The following is a 20,182-nucleotide window of genomic DNA, read 5'->3' as shown; positions in this document are numbered from 1 at the left end:
ACAGTGAAAGAGTGCTCCCGAGAAAGCAGAAAGTAAAAAAGGACACAGACAGAGCAGTATGTGGTAATTGTCTTTATTTAAGCCAAGGTCTTTAATCCCCAGCAACATGTAGTTCCCCTCTGCAGTTAAAGATAATCCTTTCTTTTTTAAGAGCAGAAGGTTTGACTCCAATGCAACACTTCACAAAACAATCATATATGCAGGTTTAGTTGCAAATGGGACTTGGGGACAAGGTTATTGAATTAAGACTTAATTAAGTTATGCATCATAAGCAAGGGGCAAGCTCCACGGCTGAAAAGAAAAAGAGCATTTCCTGTATGTGCTGGGTTGTAAAAAGAGACATTAAAATGGTAAAATTTGCAACAAACAAAAACAGATATAAAGAGAAGGTGACAGGGACGGGCCATGTAAACACGATGTTTATTTCATTGGCAGTAATGGAACTCGCAGTGAAATAAACCTACATACAGTCAAGACTCAAACAGAGCACCTTTAAGTATTCAGAAGACACACAGAAGTGTAGTCACAGCAGGGAAGCCACTGATTCCAGCGGATTCAAAGAAACATGTCTTCAAAGTACTCATCAAACTCTTCCTCCCTGAAGAGACACAACAAGCAAAACACAGAAATGTAAGTTCCTGTCATGCATGATACTGACACAAACTGTTAGATGCTTCTTATGGGGGGACCCCAGCATAGCTCGGTCAGTGTGAGTTCTCTATACAGCATAAAATGATGTTGACAACACTGATCCAGAACACAAACAAATACACAGTGAGGGGCAGAAGCAAGCGAGACTGAACATTTTTAAACAAGGCAAACAGACCTAAAATGCACTTAAGTTACCCACTATCGCTTTCTTGACTGAAAGTAGAACCCAATCTATACGAATTTCAGATTTGTAAGAGGCAGGTCTTTATGTTCTCCCTGACGTTATTTTACATTAAAATAACATCAATAATATTCATTACACAGATTATAAAACCCAAACTAGCACAGCCAATATTTCGAGTAATAAGCCATTTGCTGCCAGTGAAATGGCTCAGAAGCATTACCATCATTATCCTATCAAAGCTCGGTGGAGGTTGACATAAACGTGTTCAAGATTTTGTGAGCAGCTTTACGCAGGTGTGTGTAAGCAGCTCTCATAGTGCTATATAGACAGCAGTAACCCATGTAACTGTGACAAACGGGAAGCTTAAAACGAGCACTAACTGTTAACCTCACCTCGACTTTTCCTCCACTGCAGGGGCAGGTCCTCGCCAGTGGTCGCCTTCTGATTGGTCCTCTGGCTCATCCCCAGCGTCAGAGTCTAGTAGGAGAGTTTCAGAGAGCAGTCAGTCGCACTCACAGCAAAGAAAAACTGGGTCAACCGGTAACCTTTGCTCATCAGTTAAAAAGTTACATTGCAGCCACAGCCACCCTGGGGCGCACTGACAGAGGCGAGGCTGCCGGACACTGGCACCACCGGGCCCTCTGACCACCACCAGTAGGCAACGGGTGAAGTGTCTTGCCCAAGGACACGACGACCGAGACTGTCCGAGCCGGGGCTCGAGCCGGCAACCTTCCGATTACAAGGCGAACTCCCAACTCTTGAGCCACGATCACCCCCCAATAGTTTTTAGGTCTTTAATAGAGAAAGACCTCAATTAGAGGGGTGGATGGAGTGTTTTGACCCAAATCACCTCCACCCTGCGCATAACACACCCACTGAAACCCTTTATTAATATAAATGTAAAGAGTTGACATTTTCCTTTAATTTGTCACTCATATAGCCTCTGATCAACCAGTGAATGTTTAGGAAGTAAACTCTAAACCCTGCAAAAAAAAAATAGTTCTTCTTCAAGAACGTGGCCTATTTCCTTCTTCACAAATTTATTCAGAAACAAGTTTTGGCAGGTTGTAGTAGACAAATATGTTATCAGCATAAGCCACTAATTATGTGATGCTATACTGGGCCAAAGCAGCATATTTTTCCATTCATTTTCCCTGGCATTAATATAAAGTTTCTAGGGCACAAAGTGCTTCCCTGATATTAAAAATCTCCCCCCTCTTTGAAAGTGCCGCTTATACATTACACTAAATACCAGAGTCTGAAATGTAATCTTCTCCAACCTTATACAATTGCTTTGAGCGTGTGTGATGCAGAAAGAAAGCATAAGAGTTTTTGTGTATGGACCTGCACGTGGAACTCAGTGACATAACCTCAGAGTGTACACCTCCACCTACCAACCCATTTATCCAGCCAGACCTTGGCTGAACAAACAGAACAGGGACAAGGGGGCAAAGTCATACCTCACTTCATGCTGTTTCCAGTAAAGTTAAAAAAAAAAAAACATACAAGAAAAAGAAAAAGAAAGAAAGAACGGAGACAAAAAGCATGCTGAGAAAAACACGGCTCTGCTGTCTGTTATAACATTAACTACAGGGCTTATGGGAGTGTCAGGGTGCTTTCACTGCAGAAGTTTGGAGGAGAGTTTCAGTTCAGCGCTCAGGTTAAGGAGATCATAAACTCAGATTCCAACATTGAAGAGCTAAAAAAGTTTTGTGCAACATTTGGAAAAAATTAAAAGATATGTAAGATAGGTGACCTATCATAATGTCAAAATGGCAAATTTCACCAAAAGGTTTAGGGATCTGTGCATCCCTACATCTTTTTAAAAATGCATTTGTGGGTCTGTGTGCATCAGGCCATCATGACATTACCTTTATCCGAGTTTTGCAATTCCTCTGAGCTGCTGGAAGAGGTGGAGCGATCTATAGAGAAACCCAGAGAGGCAACGATCAGAGTCACAGCTACCGGCCTTTGCTGACCTTAATGAACACTTTAAAAATACCACGTGCATGACTTGCCAAACTGTTGGCCACACTGATGCCAAATATCCTTGGGCAAGATACTAAATAACCCCAAGTTGCTCTTCGATGCCTCCACAGGAGGATGAATGTGTGTAAATGTTAGATAGAAAGCACTTACACAGAAAAAGTATAGAAAAAAATGGATGAGCAAAGTTTTACAAAGCTCTAGGAGTGCTCAGTCAGGGCACAGAAAAGCTCTATATTAGAACTAGTCCATGTACCATTTATAACAGCGGATAACTCAAAATTAAAGCGACAGTGGGGAGACACCCTTCAACTGTGTTATGAGCGTTAACATTGCACATTCTGTCCACCAGAGGGCACTCTGCATGCAACTTCCCTGCTGGCAACACATTTTGCATAATTGCTAAAAACATAAACCTGACTCCTACAGCACCACCTACGGGTGCAGTACTTCCAGTTTAATGTGGTGGGGGAGGATAAATTGTATGTTTTTAGTTATGAATGTTTTTGCTACACAAACAATTTAGTGAAAGAGGAAAAGACAGAACAAATAATAACAGTTTTAAAGCTTGGAGCTCTTGTAATAAAATAAGATGAGATCAAATGGAAATTATGGCAACAACAAAAAAAACTAAATGTCAAACACAAAAGAAAAGTTGGTATTACATAATTTTGAAGAACATAATGCAAACAAGGTTGCTCCCAAGGGTATTTTTTTCATCCTATTACTGTTTTAAAGGAAAGTTTATTTAGAAAGAAGAGCAGAGGAGTTTTACCTCGGTGCTTCTTGTGTTTGTGCTTCTTCGAATGTGACGACAATCTCTTTTTCTTCTTCGCTTTTGCTTTCGCTGGCTTCTGGTTCTGATCCAAGAGCATTTTAGTCTTTGGTTTTGCTTTCACCTCCTTCCTCCTGAACAGAATCACAAATTGACCAAACCGTCAGCCAAGTCGCTGTTTCAAATGCTATTACGTGAAACCCTTCGTGTGGGTTGAATGGCACATCCAAAACACGAGTAAACTGCGGCTTTAATGACGACATCTAATACAAGACTTCCAGCCATCCTTCAGCAGCTAAAGCGACACTATAATGCACACAGCTGCTTCCAGATTCAAAAAACTGTGATAAAATCATGGCACTCTGGTAAGGTCAGACGGGAGATATGAATCATGTTTTGAATTCTAAACCTCTGCATGCAACAAAACAACACGTGCTGAATGTCCATGGTGACCTGGCCTACTTTTAGCAGACGAGCGCACTCTCAGAAATCAGTCTTCACGGGCAAACAGAGCTACATGTTCATGTAAAAGGCGAAGTGAAAGTCGGCTTACTTGTGATGGTAGTTGAGTTTGAAAGAGCATTCAGGGCAAAGTCCTAGAACAGAAACAACATGACATATTCACATCTATTGTAGCGGCTCTAAAAATAGATCCACTGTTACTCCTGTGATTGTTATTATAGTGACAGTGTCAGGCTGCTTCTGTGTTAATGCTCACACTTTTTGTAACTACTAGTGGTTGAAAATGATGCTTCTATAGAAGATACAGTAACTGCAGCATCACCCGGGTGTACACTGAGGAAATGTTCAACCTGATTCATATGCAGTGCTGAGTCTTCAAAAGTCTTGAGTCACCCTTCATTTCTTTATATTTGGCTTCCAAGAAGCTTCCATTTCCAGAGGAACCTTTGTTTTTTTCAAGCAATTTAACACTGAACTCTGAATAATTCCCATGTGGGAAAAGTCACCTCACCCAACCGATGAACCAATATAGTACCTATACATGACACACAGCTTTATCAAAGGACAGATTTAAAATTGTTAAATATGTATCCCGTCGCAAAAACACATAACTAATTGTCATTTCCTTAGTCGAATTGATGAAAAAAAGCAAAAATGACACAATTTGATCAAAGCTAACACCGTTTAAGACGCATTAACTTGAGCGCCAGAAGGCAGCAGCCTGGGTTCGAATCTGACCTGTGGCCCTTTGCTGCGTGTCTTCCCCCCTCTGTCTCCACCATCGCTATCTAATAAAAAAATGTTAAGAGGCATTAAGTAGTAGTATTTTTGCTAGAAGCTATTAGCTTAAACCTTGGCATATCCCAGCATGTTATGCAATGTGTCCTTAAAAAAATTCAATGAAACTGGACAAAAGGAAAGGGATGATCTGGACAGAGAACAGAACAAAAACAGCCAACATCTGAAGAAGAGCCTTGAACGTCCTTCAAGAAGCCTGGAGAACTATTCGTGAAGGCTACTTAAAGAAAAGAGAAGAAAGCCTGAATAAGAGAGTTCAGGCTGTGTTGAAGAATAAAGGTGGTCACACCAAATATTGACTTGCAAGCTCGTTAGAACTGTACAAACTCTCTTTTTTTGCACATTTTTAATAGATCTCTGGACCCATTTTCCTCACTACATATAAAGAAAAGAGCGGTGGCTCGAGATTTTTTGCTCAGCAGTATATAACAGTATTGCGCACATACAAAGGGAATGCTGTTGATAAAAATGAATCATCTGTGTATAAACTACAGAGAAGAAAGCACAAAAGAACCCCGAGCTCATGTCTTTCTCCCAAAACACAAAAAAAATCATCATCATCATCATCATCATCCTTATGGATTATATTTGTCCAGTAAAGCTGAGGCACTGGGGTTGCCAAATCACATTTCATTACTGTTTAAACAATAGGGACTGTCTAAAGAATGAATTTTAATTTGGCACAAAGTGGGATTTATTTTTTTTTGTGAGGAGAAAGAACCTGGACGTGACCTGTAAGACCAGCTTGTTAAAAGAGTCTTTCATTTCCTGCTTAACTGACTCCTCCAACTACAGTAATTATTTTCAGCAGTATAATAACCTGAAGGGGGATTATTATGACTAAGGTCATAGATAGAGACCATTTGCTGGGCCACAGCCACACCTTTTCCAAAAAATGAGGCTATAAAATAAAGAGATAATTCTCTTTTTTTTTTCCTTACTGAGTTTGACCAGTGCGTTTCTCTTCTCCCCGTGTTCAACGTAGGCAAAATTCACCTCCCAGCTTTTGAGGCCTTCCTCCTTCTCGCAGCGCTTGTTTCCACACTGGAACTGACCTGGAACATGAAGAAGCTCACATGTACAAATCTGAATATTTCACGTTTACACTCATGTCCGCTTTTTTTTGTAAGCGCTCTTGTTAACACCAATTCATGAAGCAAAGAAATGCATTTTTAATTGATATAATTACTGAGTGAGGGCTCGAACAAACTGCAGGCAACTTATGAATTATCGTGTGAAATTCAAACCTTTACACTAGAAAAGCGAACAGAATAAAAAGGATGTGTTTTAGTAGTGACACAGACTAAGAATCTCCAAAAAGATTCTGTCAGACAACCTTCAAACCCTGCTGCTCACTTTTACCCACCACAGTCTATATCTACACCCCTTCTTCTTCCTTATCCCCTTTCTCCTTCTCATCTCCCTTTCTTCCCCTCGTCTCATCCCTTCAGGCCTCCCTCCAGCCGCTGTACAGACTGCCTGTTATCCCCAGAGGAGCTTAAGGTGGCATTGATCTGGTCTCCGGGGTTCCTCCAGATTGCAGCAGAGGGAGCGAATGCGTCAGAGCCATCCAGTCTTGGCACGAATTCCTAACTCCGCGAGAGGAAAGTGATGCCTGCCCTCACCTGGAAAGGATTGCGACTCTGTAAACATTCAGGTGAGATGACGCAGGGCTCGTGGACTCGGGCCACTTTGAGCCGTAGGGCGGACTCTCTCTTCACGTGCTGTATGAGATTAAGATCCAGTGACGTCAGCTTAGAAGAAGACACTTCTGGCTACGGTTCAAATGAGGTTTACTTGAGTTTATGTGTCAGGGGAAGACACTGTACTTATAAAAGAATCCAACAATTTCCAGTCAAAATCACAAATATCAACTCCTCGGTGATGTCACAGAGAACGTCAGGATGTCACTAAAAGTATTTATATTACTCGAAAATGTCAGCATATCCTGTTCCTGTGACCTCAATGACGATCATGATGCCTATGAAAAAAAAAAAGATTTTCTTATCTGTTGTTAAAGCCGGACGTAACATGTGTAAAGAAAGTCTCTAAAAGCTTCTGCTTTGCATATTAAAAATAAAGAAGCGCCCTTGAACATCATTCTGATTCCCCTTGCTCCCTTTGAGAAGCAGCTCAGTGTAAAACAGAAAAGAATGTGATTTATTCGAAGGTTACAACATGGAGCGTTCGAATGTGTGGAGCCCTCCAGCTACACACAAATGTGACCCTGGGAGAGTGGAGTCAATATAAATCTGTTTCCAGGCAATTTCTTTGACAAATAAATGTCAAAAACTAAATACAATCAAGGCCAGGAAGCAGTTTGTCAACATATTTCTGATCGTTTTCAGTCCCTAGGCCCAAAAATTTCACACTTGAAACCTTACAACAAGTCCCCGGTACTGTATTTGGAAAACCGGTTTAAAACAAAAAACTGGGAAGCAGAGAGAATTGCTGCTTTATAAAATAAGTTTTATACACAGTGATGGAGTGGTGACCTGACCGGGGTGGCACACCGCTTCTTTTTACCCAAAGCCAACTGCGGTAAGCTTTTAAAAAAAACTGACGAATGGACGCGAGCTATATCGGGTTTTCTGATGAAAGAAAAGAAGGACTTCCACTGTTGAGAGGCGCCAGGTATTTTTTTTACACATCAGGTGAGCCTCACGTGCCACATGAAAGAGAAAAAGAAAAAAGCTGATGAATCCAGTTAGGAGAGGAAACTCCGGTCCTCCTACGTCATTGGTTAATAATGCCACTAGCCAGTGACCTGAGATCAAGACGGATAACTACCACAGGACAGATGGGTGCACGATTAACACTGACTGGATGATGTCAAAGGGAGTGACCTGAACTAGCGTGCATTCACTTTTTATTCACTCTTGGATAACTGCCAAGTCCACACGATGATGCGAAATGACACATTTGTCTGGGTTTTTTCCCCTTCTATCAAAGGGATTGCTATCAGACCAGACGTGCCACGCTGGGTTAGACAAAAAAGGTCCAATCCACTTTCATGTGAAGCTACAACAAGGGAGCCAATTAACTTAGATTAGCACCGTGTGGAACTTATGGAGACACACATTAGCAGAGCTGCACACAGAGCCACACCTTAGTCTTGCTGTTCATTTTTCTCTGTGGTCACTAGCGGTGCTGCAGTAAAAAAATAAAAAAAATAATTCATTAAAAATCCCCTGCAGCCAAAAGACCACTATTATGAAAAACTACTTACAGGACACAACCAACCGAGCACAAACATGGACAGTAATTGCTCTTCTTATAAGGGCTTGGCAGGCATCCAGCTGAGCGAAGTCACTGAACACACTTAAAAGTCTAACACATCAATCCCATAAAAACGTTTTCTTAAAATCACAAATACCAATGCTTGTAGTTTTTGTTTTCTTTTACTTTTTAATTAGTACGATGAAGAGATTTTGATTTTCTATGGACAGAATTTCCAGGCACAGCCAGGTTGCGGAGCGTCTCTGCGTTGGTAGGCTCAGGATCTCATCTCTGTGTTTTGTGGATTATCAGGCTATGTTGGCTTCATGAGAACTCGCAGCGGAACGGTTCGAGGTCACTTGTGAGGACAGTGGGAATGAGAATTAGCACCTCCAAGTGTGACGCCAGATAAAGGTGGAGTGCCCACGAGTTGGTGCCCCAAGTAGAGGAGTTGTTCTCAAGCGAGGGGAGGGTGGAGCGGGAGATTGACAGATGGACTGGTGTGGTGTCAGCAGTGATGCGGGCGCTGTAGCAGTCGCTCATGGTGAAAACAGCGACACTGTCGATTTGCTGGTTGAGCTCTGTTCACACCCTCACCTATGGCTGCGAGCTCTGGGTAGTGACCAAAAGAATGAGATCGAGTAATTGGCTTTGAAGGGTGGCTGAGTTCTCCCTTAGAAATAAGGTAAGGAGCTCAGTCATTCGGGAAAGGTTCGGAGTAGAGCCAGTACTTCCAATTATTAAATGGAGCCAGTCGAGGTCGTTTGGCATCTTGGACGCCTCCTAGGCGAGGGCACACCTAGGACATGCTCTCTCAGCTGGCTTGGGAACACCTTTGTGTCCCCCCTGCCCGGATGAGCTGGAGGATGTTAGCGAAGAGATAGAGAGGCTGCTTAGACTGCTACTCCTAAGAGGCAGCAAACAGACTGATGAATAGAGATGAAGAGATGCTGGCAGGCGGACTTTATTGCCATAAGACAAACAGACAGAGAGATGATACACGTCAACTCCTGTTTCCTAGGGTCAGGGCTGTAAGCAAAAGCAAATACGCAAGTTTCCCATAATGCTGACCTGTTTGTTTAATATCACGATCATCACAAAGCTGCTTGTCACATGCAACAGCTTCTACTGCTGCACAGTGAGCTGACTCTGTTCAAATGTACATGGACTGTACTCTTGAATAACTCAAACAGATCTGCCTCAGCCCAAAATGACCCTTCAGATCATTTAGTGACTGAAAAGCCTGTGAGGATGCAGACTTCAGGTGGTCACTGTGAGTGTCTGCATCCGCTGTTGTTTTTCAGCTAAATCTTGATACTCACCAGGACTCTAACCTTGCCTATTCCCAAAGTGAAATGCCTTCAATAAAAGTGCAGCCAGTGGAAAATATATGGTTCCCTCAGGCAGACTTTTCAAATATTGGAAATGTAGCTAGAAATTAGATGGATGCTTCTCTGACCACCCACTCCCACCTCTGATGCTTGATCAGGTTTAGCCTGTTTTTTGTTTTTATGGGGTCTGTCTTCCACGATGACTTTGAGTTCAGTGCTCAGACTAAATAGCATTACAAAGTACTATGAAAGCATTCTATACTCTATCTGCACAAGAATATCTGCGTTACATCTATGTGTCCCTCTTTAAACCACAGAGAAATATTCAAATTTTGACATTTGTAAGGTGCACTCTGACACTCACACTTTGAAAGTATAGGAATGGAGACAGTGACACCAGCCGCTGTTAGACTGGGAGACTCTGAAAGCTTTGAGCACTGTCGGATAATGAGCTTCCACTTCTCACACTTAAAATACACTCAGTTACTTCTCTGGAGCTGATGTATTTTGTCTGGCAAATGAGAGCCCAGCAGGATATACTTACTACGTGCAAAGCCTGCCTAGAACACAGGCCGAGCCGAAGGAATCATTTAAAGCAACAGAAACGATCTCCCCCCTTAAATCAAATTGGCTTGTCACTTTTGTTTTAATTAAATTGAAATTGAAAGGAAACCACCAGGATGTAGAATAGTATATAACATTATTTGAATTTGCTCATTTAAGGGTGGAGTAATTGCTTTATATGAACCTGACAACAACAAATAAATGTAGATGGAGCAGAGGCAGGATCAAACGTTTAGATAAGCAAACAGAAGAAAATCCAGGACAGAGCAAAATGAAATAAGTAAAAATGTGACACCAAACAATAAAAAGCCAAAAAAAAGGAAACTGATTATCATATCAACTAAAATGATCAGCATGTCATGGCACCCTTTTTGCGACCGTAAAATAATTAAATCAACCAATCTGTGGTTGCCTGGTAACTGCACTGAATTTTTTCACTGCAAGTTGCTGCAGTGATCAGTTGGTCGCCCACAGTTTGAGCCTGCAACGCCCACCGCGTGTGGTTGACAGCTTTCAAACGCAAAACAGTTGCATAGGTTGCCAGTTGGGAGGCAACTTGTCTCAAAACAGTTGCAGACTGACTGAGACTGATTGTGACTCTCTGTGACAGATTGGTGAAGGTTTGCAAATAATCTCATTTACAAACGCAGACAGATTGACCCCAGCTGATTATTGGCAATGTGCGCCAGTGAGAACAGCTTTACAGTAGTTGACTTGACTTAGCAGATCCCAGCAGTAATTTTCATTTGATATTATATAACACTTGTAGAGGAATTTCTGGCTAAACTCTGAATGTTAGAAACAAACAGATTGGGGTCAAGTTAGCAATTGCATGCAATCGATTGCAAACTAATGACATCTTAATGTGGTTTTAACGCCAGTGATTGCAAGCAGTCGAAGACCTGGCCCTAATTTTGTTTTGCCGGTCTTCAACCACTCATTGAAGTGTGACAGTAGTATAATGCTTAACAAGTCATGCCACAGTGCAAGCTAAAAGTGGCTTCACATTTCAGCTACCAGTGGCATTTATTCCAAGGCAGCAGAAGCTGGGTCAAATCCAACTCCTGCTGTGTCAGTGTGTACCTTGACAGGAGGCCCACCTACAACAACCTAGCCTCAGCTATCTTGGCTCTTTGCTCCACATGTTTATATTCTTGAACTTTAAAGTAACTGTCTTCTGATTGGCTGCATATTTAAAAATGAACAGCAAGTGGTTCATGCTTGTGTGTTTGCAGTCAAGAGCACAAAAAAAAAGATGTTCATAGCAGTCTCACCTTATTTTCTGAAACTTTGCTCATTGTTTATATGAATATGTCACTATTGCAATGGTATCCATATCTATCTCATAGGCAGAGGGTGAATACATGTCCATGTGCCCTCCATGGAAAGCCACAGTCCACAGTTATACTCGCTTGTATGCAAGCAAGTATAACTCTAGAAGTTTTCATGCTACTCTCCCAAATACAAATGACAACTTCTGTTTAGAAAAAAAAAAGAAAACCAAGAAGGTACCTTTAAGAGCTGTTAATATGAGACATTTGTAGCTTTCTCTTATATTCAACTGCAGGAATTCATGTGGAACTTTCAGAAGTATAAAGGCACCGAGATGAGAAAAAGAAAGTTATCAGCAAGGACTAGAAGCACATCTTGTTCTTCAAAAAAATCTGCAGCAAGACTCCAGTAGGAGGATAACCTGTGATCCCCCCCAAAAAGAAGAGAGAATGAAACCTTCTGGTACTGTGCACTCCTCGATCCAATATAACACTATAGCAATGAAAAGAAAGGTCAGTGTTCTTCGTGATCCAACCTTATTGGATGGAGACTAGTCAGCATTATCCACCAGCATGATCTGAGGTGCACAGAAAGCAGCGATGATAAGGGGATGGTTTCCAAAAAAGGTATTCATGCCAGAGCAAAAGTAAAACGTTGCCATCGGAGGTGGTACAAGATCAGTTTAATTGACGGTAAGCAGTACTACACATGAGCTCGGACTAGCAACACTTAGTCCAAGTGGAACTGCTGGTAATTGAACAATAAATCAAAAACTTTCACACTGATGACTCGCCAACAGATTGTTGCCAAGATTCAAGTGTCTGTGATTGATGACACTCTATATCAGCTTACAAATCAAATCAAACTCCTGTTATACTCAATCCATGACAAAGACTTGCACAAGTGTATTCTTCACGTCTGAACGGGGGCGTCAGGCCCAACTTACAGAATTTATTTAGTATTGATCTCACTGGAGAGGGTTTAGAGTCCCATGCTCTAAACAGTACTTAAGGAGCATGTCTCTAGTAATTATTAATGTCCACAAATCACAGCTGAGGCAGCTAAAGTGCAGTGCATCTGACCTAATCTAATCCCACTTCCTGTAGAGTACTGCTACATGGCTTGAACTGTCAGAGTCCAAGATTACACTGTCTTAATCCGGAACAACATATTGGTTTAGTCAGCTTTCCCAGACACGCTGTTTGTGTGTTTGTGAGGTTGTACTGGTATAAACATAATTAGAATAATAATTTAAATGTTAAATGACTCTGCATATGTGTATGTGTGTATATGAGATTGTGTATGTGTGTGAAGCTCACTTTATTAATGAGCTGTCAAGGCAGGCTCCCTTGCTGAGCAGCAGCTATTGTCCTTCCAGGTAAACTTATAAATACCACTGTCACACAAACGCAGCGGTAGACAGAGAGGTGTTGTACTAATCCTGAGCAATAATAGCAACAGTAATCATGGAACCACTGCCACACCATCAAGCTAGTCCAGCGCTATCAGAAAGCTACAGTGTTGGGTATCAATGGACAGATTAATCCGCGGCTGCTTAAGATGGGAAGCCACAAGCAAACACGGAAAGAAAATTCAGATGAAAGGTCAAATCGTTTAAAGATTTATGACGCCATTCTGGAGAGCCCTAAAGTCAAACCAAATTGCAGCAGGCAGATTTTTTTTAAAGAGCCTGACATGTGGAGAGACTCCTGAGGGGAAGCACCAATCATAGGTGATGTACTGCTGTGTGAATTGTCTTTATCTCTGTCTCCATCTAGTGGAGAAGGATGTGAGGTGTGGGTGAGAAAGCTATAATCCCACTTCACTATGGTTCACTGAGGTTCACTAAAATGTGAATTTAGAGCATCACTGCAAGCAAAAACGTCACAAATAGTAATTAAAATATCCCGTTTTCCAACACCTCCCTGAATCCGGACTTTATGTCAGCATTACATAGAATATTATGTAATAAGGATTCGGTTCCAGCCTCTTGATTAAATCGGGTCTCTTTGCTCAACAAGTATGCTTTTTACTGCAATTTAAGATCACTTCTCCCCTTAGGGGTCGTCACAGCAGATCATCTTCCTCCCTTCACCCTATCACCACCACCGCCCTGCATATCCTACATGCTGCCTTTCCTGTCTTCCTCCCCTCACTCAACCAGCCGTGGCAGATGGCTTCCCCTCTCTCAGCCTGGTTCTGCTGGAGGTTTCTTCCTGTTAAGCGGGAGTTTTTCCCGTCCCACCGTCGCCTTGCTCAAAGGGGGTAGTCTGATTACTGGGGTTTATTATTAACCTCCTAGGACCTACATATGTGGGTTATTTAGACCAAAATACTCAATTTTGCTCTGCAAGGGCCTGATATCCACTTACGAGGACATTATACTGCTACTGTTCTATCAAAATTTTAAATGAATATCCTCATATGTGGCTCTTATTTTTCTTAAAAACAAAAATAAGGTAAAAAAAATAATAATAATAATAATCTGTTAATTCTGGTAACTCATCGGGCCCCAATCAGCCCAAATACCAAAGAGAAATAAAAAATGCATGTTGTGGAAGAGTTCGGGTCTTAGGAGGCTAATATTGCGTATTACTGTATTATTGTAGGGTCTTTACCTTACAATATAAAGTGCCTAATTTCTAATCTTGTCCATCCTGATCACTCCCATTTAAACAATAAGCATCTCCAGCTTGGCTTCTTTCTACCTTTCGTTCTTCCTTCTGTCACAAATCACCCCTGACACTTATCTCCACCCACTCCACCCTGTGAGCTCTGCATTATTTTGGATGGTTGACCCCAGGTATTTTATTTTACCTTCACTACCTTTGCTCCTTGCAGCATGACTGTTGCACCTGTCCCCTTTTCACACACACACACACACCTACTCTGTGTTGCTTCAACTGACTTGCATCCCTCCTCTCCCCAGAGCATACCTCCACCTCTCCAGGCTGTTTTCCAGCTAATTCTCTTCCTTATTCTCACTACGAATCAAATGCAAGTGCTCGACACAGCAACATTAGCAGGAACATGCAAGCATATAACAGGTGTATGCCATACCTTTTCCAGAGACGACTTCATTCTCTGTCCGCCATCGAAATCCAAACTGTTGGGCGCAGATTTTTTAAATGAGCATAAATGAGCAAAATCATATACACGAAACCGACTAAAGCATCAGATGCATTTCCATCCATATAGCTTGCAAGCCATAGCTGTGTTGTCCCCACCTTTTAATGCTTATTAGTTTTCAAAGGCAGTTGGATCAGAAAAACAACTGAGAATATAAGGGCTGCATATATTTGTGTTTATTCACCCATGCACTCTTATTATTAAATGCTGTGCATGCACATTAACTTGTTAATGTAAACACATCTATAGTAAGTGGTGTCCTTTTGACCCGACGTATTGCAACTCGCCCTTTATATTTTTATTTGTAGGCGTTTTAGAATAACTAGTGAATAAATCAGGTGCACAACCTTTTTAGTGTTTAGCGGCTTGGACTTTTTAAATTGAAATGTTTCAATTTACCTACAGTGCCTCCAATAAACATAGATAATTCCAGGTATTCTGTATTGTGCCCAATGTCGGAGGTGTAAGCGTAAAAGAGATGTGTGCACAGAAAACTCATCAGCACAAATGCAGGAGATACTGAGCTGGCCCACACGTGTGCCACTTTTCATCAGTTTTAAACGTTGGCCTCGCTCCAAAAAGGCTCAGCGATCACTGGAGACAGAGCAGAGCGCCAGAACACATCATACCCCCAACTTCAGGCTAAAACGGGCTCGCTATTATGGAGATTAGTGAGACTTAGGTAATATTAACCTTTACACATGGCAACACTGCAGGTATAATTAGTGTAATCTTTTTTGGAATACTGGAGCAGGTCCTTGTAACGCTGATTGCTGAGGTATCTACGGGCACCGTAATGTTATCTTATAGCACATGTAGGCGCGTAAGTGATAAATCGATTTCTAGGATTTAGAAATTAGCTCATAATTTTTGTAGTTTTGACTCCGTATACCACCAGAGTGGATTTGAAATCAAACAATCAAGATGCGACTGATCTGTAGACTTATTTTAATTGACAAAAAATGACATAAACCTATCAGAGGGACAGTAGAAAGTTTAGGAGTAGTGGACAGCTCAGCAACACTAAAAAGCCTGAAAGACCCACAGAAGATGACTGTGACAGTGCTTCACAGAACAAATGGATAATGACCCAAAGTATGGTGCAAAAGCACCCTGAGAGTTTCATCTGCTCTCCACTCAATGCAGCACGTTTTTCAGTTTAATGAAGATAAAGCTGAACGCAGAGAGACTCACAAACAAGCAGCAACCCAGGCTACAGTAAAATCCTGGGAGAGCATCTCAAGAATAGAAACAGCGTTTGGTGACATCAGTGGGTTCTAGGCTTCAGGCTGTCATGGACTCTAAAGGAGTTTCGTCCAAGTATTAAAAACAATATTTATATTTAAAATGATTGCAGTTTGTCCAATTAATTTTGATCCTCCGAATATGAGAGACTCTGCATAAAAGAAATGAAAACATTTGTGTAAAAGCCTCCGAATTAAAGCTGAAGTCGGCACTTCCATCAGATCTTGTGTTTGATTTAAAGGCAACTGCTGTGACGTTCAGAGGAAAGCCTCTGTCTCTCCAACAGATTCTGAACCTAACTGTGCAAGCAGTCACAACACTGTGAACCTGGAGATGTGTCCTGATCCTTTTCCTGTTTTACCTTCTGTTTAACTGGCTGCTTGGTTAGATTTTGGGGAAAATAATGGCCCAAGTGTGTTACTAAGGCATGTTATAGGGGGCTAAACTTGAGTTATTACCTTTTGGTAATAACTGACACATGACATTTACTATAGTATAGTAAATGTCATGTGTGCTTAAGTTGTCAGACTGTAATTATAATCCATTCTTTGATATAATGCAATAAATAAAACTACATAAGTAACATGACTATTACTCATGATGAGCTAACATTAGCATTCACTTTATATCAACTTTATACTAAAGTTTATTTAACTATAAATGTATAACTTATTAATAATGGTATCATGAAGTGCTACCTTCATTTGAACTGTAATGTAAGGTTTTAATTCCTGCACCTTGTGTGAAACTGCCTTTTTTTATATAACAATTTTTAAATGCTTTCAAATATTCAAAAATGCTATCATATCATACTACAGAAACTGCTTTACGTAAGCTGTATTACTGTTTAAAAATTCCTCTCACCTTGTTTTCCTTGTATCTGCTGAGGTCAGCTATGCAGTATTCTTTAAACAGCTTGTCATAATACTTTTTGGCCAATTCTTTTTCCCTGCCACAGAAAAAAAAAACACAAGCAACTAAGAAAATCAGCACACACATCATTAACTAACTTCTAGTGTAACGTATAGACTTTTCAGAAGAGAACTGAACAGGTAAAAAACTAATTCATTATTACTGATGCCACTAAGTTGATCACCATGTCATGTCCTCCTCGTCCTCATCCCTCCAGAGGAAACGATGGTTTTCACGCAGCACGTCTAGATCTGTTTTGTCCTTGGCTCTACGGGGAATAAATGTAAAATGACAAAGTTTATGAGCGCGCAGAAACCGAAAAACAACTTCTGCAACTATCAATTTTAATGAAATGATTAACTGGATTGCAGTGATGTATAGACATATTGTCATTATTTTGCCTGCAGTGACAGAAGCTGACTGTTCCCCAGAGTTGACTGTGAGTAAGATTACTCACGCTGAGCGCTTGAAGTCAACCATCTGTCCCCCGTAGTACAGTATGTAATCACCGACAAACTTCTTGTGCCGCTCAAACTGGAGACATCTGCTTAAGGTCATTCTGCTGTTCAATGTTAACTTTTGCAAATGTAAACAGCCTAAAATTTCCAACCGCATCACATTTTAATATCTTTAAAAGTTCCGTTTCATCAGCCTCTTCGTCGTCTACTCACAGCCAAAAGAAATGATAAATTAAGAAAGGATACGGCGTTCATGGATATCAGATGGGCTCGTCTGTTCCGGGCTTCTTCTCTAAACGAAACAAAAAAATATATAAATATAAATGATGCATTTTTATCAAAAAAAGACAAAAAAACAAAACAAGATGTGTGATAGCTTGCAAAGAAAAAACAATCCACTGAGAGCATTTCATCAGATTGGCCCATAAGAAGTGACATTAACTGTAGTGTGCATAGGTAAAATGCGAGCAGCTAAAAGCTATTGGCACTTCTTTGATCTGCTATTAGTCACCATACCTGTCCACTTCATTTGAGTGCGAGCTGCGGTGAGCCACCTTAGAGTGGCGACCTTTCTGAAACGGCTTCTGTAAGATTTCCTCCTCATGTTTCCTGTAGAAGGTACACATAATAGCAGAAAGCTTGTGAAAAAAATGGATTAAAAACACTTGTGTTTATTCATATTATTGTCTGTACAATCCCATCTCATTTGGTCAGCACAGATACAGTACCAGGAGTTCAGTTGAGCCAAATGTGAATAAAGCGAAAAAGTATCATTGAGCCTAAATAATTCTGTAGCCTTCATTTGACCTTTTAAGGCCTCTCTGTGAGGACTCTCCCTGTCCATCTTCATCACTGAAGTCAGAGTCATAACCGCCGCTCCCGTGAACCTGAGGAAACACAGGAAGTGATTTGTGAATCATATCTGATGATACATGTTGGACTTACCCACACATATTCTGGCAAAATTAGCCATATTAGTTTAAAAAAATGCATCCGTACGCTTGTACTGTACATCCTAACTGGGAGACATGTATTGCAACTTGTGACACAAATAGGATAATGACTGATCTTAGAGTAAACATGACACTATGTATTAACATCTGCTGCACACATATATACACACACACATATATATATATAACCATTAAAGTATGCATTTCTGAATGAGGGAGGGCATTTTTGCATATTTCCTCTGATCAGTGCTTTCTCTGTCTGAAATAAAACAGACTCTCCTCTTAAGACCCCATCAGTTTAAGTCAACTTTCTTTTGATTGTTGATAAAGAATAGGTTCAAACAGCAGGTGGACTGAGCTCCTATGTGCTTAAATTAACCATATTATAGATGGCTCCTCACTTTGACACCATAGAGACCCAAAGGTGGGGGGAAAAAATAAAACAGAAACTCGGCTGCAGCAGTCTCACCTCATTCTTTCAAACATTAATCATGTTTAATACTGTAAGGGTATAAATAGAACAGAAAAGAAAGAAAACAGGAAGCATAACAGGTCAGGTTTAAGTTAACTAGAACATATTCTATGCCTTTATAGTTTGATCCAGGTCAATTTTGTCTCAGGCCAAGCATTCCTTCATAATAAGTGTCTACAAGTTTCCTGTCTGACATGAATAAACAGCGAGTAGGAGAGTGATTTTATTGTTAGGTGTTTAGGTATTCACAACACTGTTTTTTGGAGAAAAGCATCTATTATCACATAATTGTCCAATATACTTAAGACGTGAAAACATAAAAACTAGAATGATCCCATTCTATTTTATTCCACAAGTGCCGTCCTCCAAATTTAGTGGGAACACAGACAGTTCTCATGTCTCATGAATGTTTCAAGCTTCCATAAAATCATCTCTTCATTTATTTAACCCAGACTGGTTGATCTAAAAGTCCATCTTAATGGATATGGGATGAATTTGACCCAGTGTCTTGCCCCAAAAGTGATCGTCTGCTGAAAAAAATAATATCCGGTTGGCCTGTAATCTGTCAAACATGTCTGCATAGCTCGATGATATCAAGTCATTTCTACCCAGAAAACACATTCCTGTCACAAGTAGAAGCTGCAATCAATATTTGGAAATGTAAATTTTATATAGCCTTTATTTATCCATGTGAAAAGTTTCCTTGACATTAAAAATGTCTTTGTCAAGAAAGATCCTGCCTTGGGTGTAGCAATAGAAGTGCAACGAATATAACAAAATACCTCTATAGAGACATTTAAAGTGGCCAGAACGTCTGTATTGATAATAAGGTTGAACAAAAGGTTGGTACAATAATCCAGAGTCATAAAAATACTTTAAAAACAGGTCATTTCTTTATGTTATATGTAACCCATTCAGAAATCCTTTTGCCTGCAGCCTATTTATCAATATAAGCAACGATATTACCCATAGAACACACCCAGAAATCGGAAATCACATTTAAATGATGTAAAAAAAAAAATAAGAAAAAAAAAGTTGTTTTTGTGTAATTTATCTCTCAAAGTCACCAAATGTCTGGCTAAAAGAAGACAAATGGAGTAACTGCTACAACGAGAGACTATTGCAGCAGCTTTCCCTCACTCAGTGTGGCAGAGCAAGTGCTCAATGATGGATGAAATAGTGAACAAAGTGAGATATTTTGGAGGTCCCGTCATCAGAAACGAGCTATGACACTGTAGCAGGTGCACGACGACTCTGACTGCTGTGAATTTCACGCAGGCACGCGCTTTAGCTCGTGCTTTGACCGCTTTGGACCTGTCACGCGCCACAGACACCGCTCATCCCTGACTGTGACCAGTGAAGCAGTCAGGAACCAACACGGCGTTAGTAGGCAGCACCGACACACGTATCTGTGAGGGGGATAACTGGCTGCTAACAAATACGCGAACACGTCCTGACAGCCTTGTTTGCAAAAGAAGAGACGCGACTATATCACATGTATAAAAAGTTTACCTTCACAAGATCATCCATGGCTTCTTTTTTTCTCCCTATGAACTGCCGCTGACTGTTTACAAAATGTAATCGCCATGTGATGACGTAGGAAGTAAGTCGCGGTATGATGACGCAGACCTACACGAATTATATTTATAAGAATCTGAGAAAAATCAAGAAATAAGTCCAAGAATAATTTATCATTTCCTTTTTTTCTATGATTTTAAAGCTTACATTGGTTTGTAGTCAATAACGAGGCTCTAAAGTCTAATTCTGTGTA

General features: G+C 40.7%; 1 protein-coding gene across 2 annotated transcripts; it reads right to left on the bottom strand.

The window, feature by feature from the left end:
• Positions 1-65: 65 nt before the first annotated feature.
• Positions 66-20,005, bottom strand: fra10ac1 (FRA10A associated CGG repeat 1). Of its 2 annotated transcripts, XM_006791238.3 has the most exons (14): positions 19,924-20,005; positions 17,794-17,873; positions 17,503-17,595; positions 17,233-17,278; positions 16,986-17,062; positions 16,713-16,796; positions 16,481-16,565; positions 14,303-14,348; positions 5,798-5,911; positions 4,150-4,192; positions 3,597-3,730; positions 2,707-2,757; positions 1,228-1,312; positions 66-598 (listed from the first exon to the last, which is right to left on the bottom strand). In XM_006791238.3, exons 1-14 carry the CDS (start codon positions 19,939-19,941, stop codon positions 556-558), a joined length of 999 nt encoding a protein of 332 aa, XP_006791301.2. In that variant the 5' UTR covers positions 19,942-20,005; the 3' UTR covers positions 66-555. The 2 variants fall into 2 exon arrangements, with proteins under 2 accessions (XP_006791301.2, XP_035763805.1); XM_035907912.2 differs by lacking the exon at positions 2,707-2,757.
• Between the last annotated feature and the right edge of the window lie 177 nt (positions 20,006-20,182).

This window comes from Neolamprologus brichardi, chromosome 8 (assembly GCF_056152115.1).
Source record: "Neolamprologus brichardi isolate AB-2024 chromosome 8, ASM5615211v1, whole genome shotgun sequence".
NCBI classification, from domain to species: domain Eukaryota; kingdom Metazoa; phylum Chordata; class Actinopteri; order Cichliformes; family Cichlidae; genus Neolamprologus; species Neolamprologus brichardi.
Note: the sequence above shows the minus strand (reverse complement) of the source record. Positions and strands in the feature narration are given on the sequence as shown.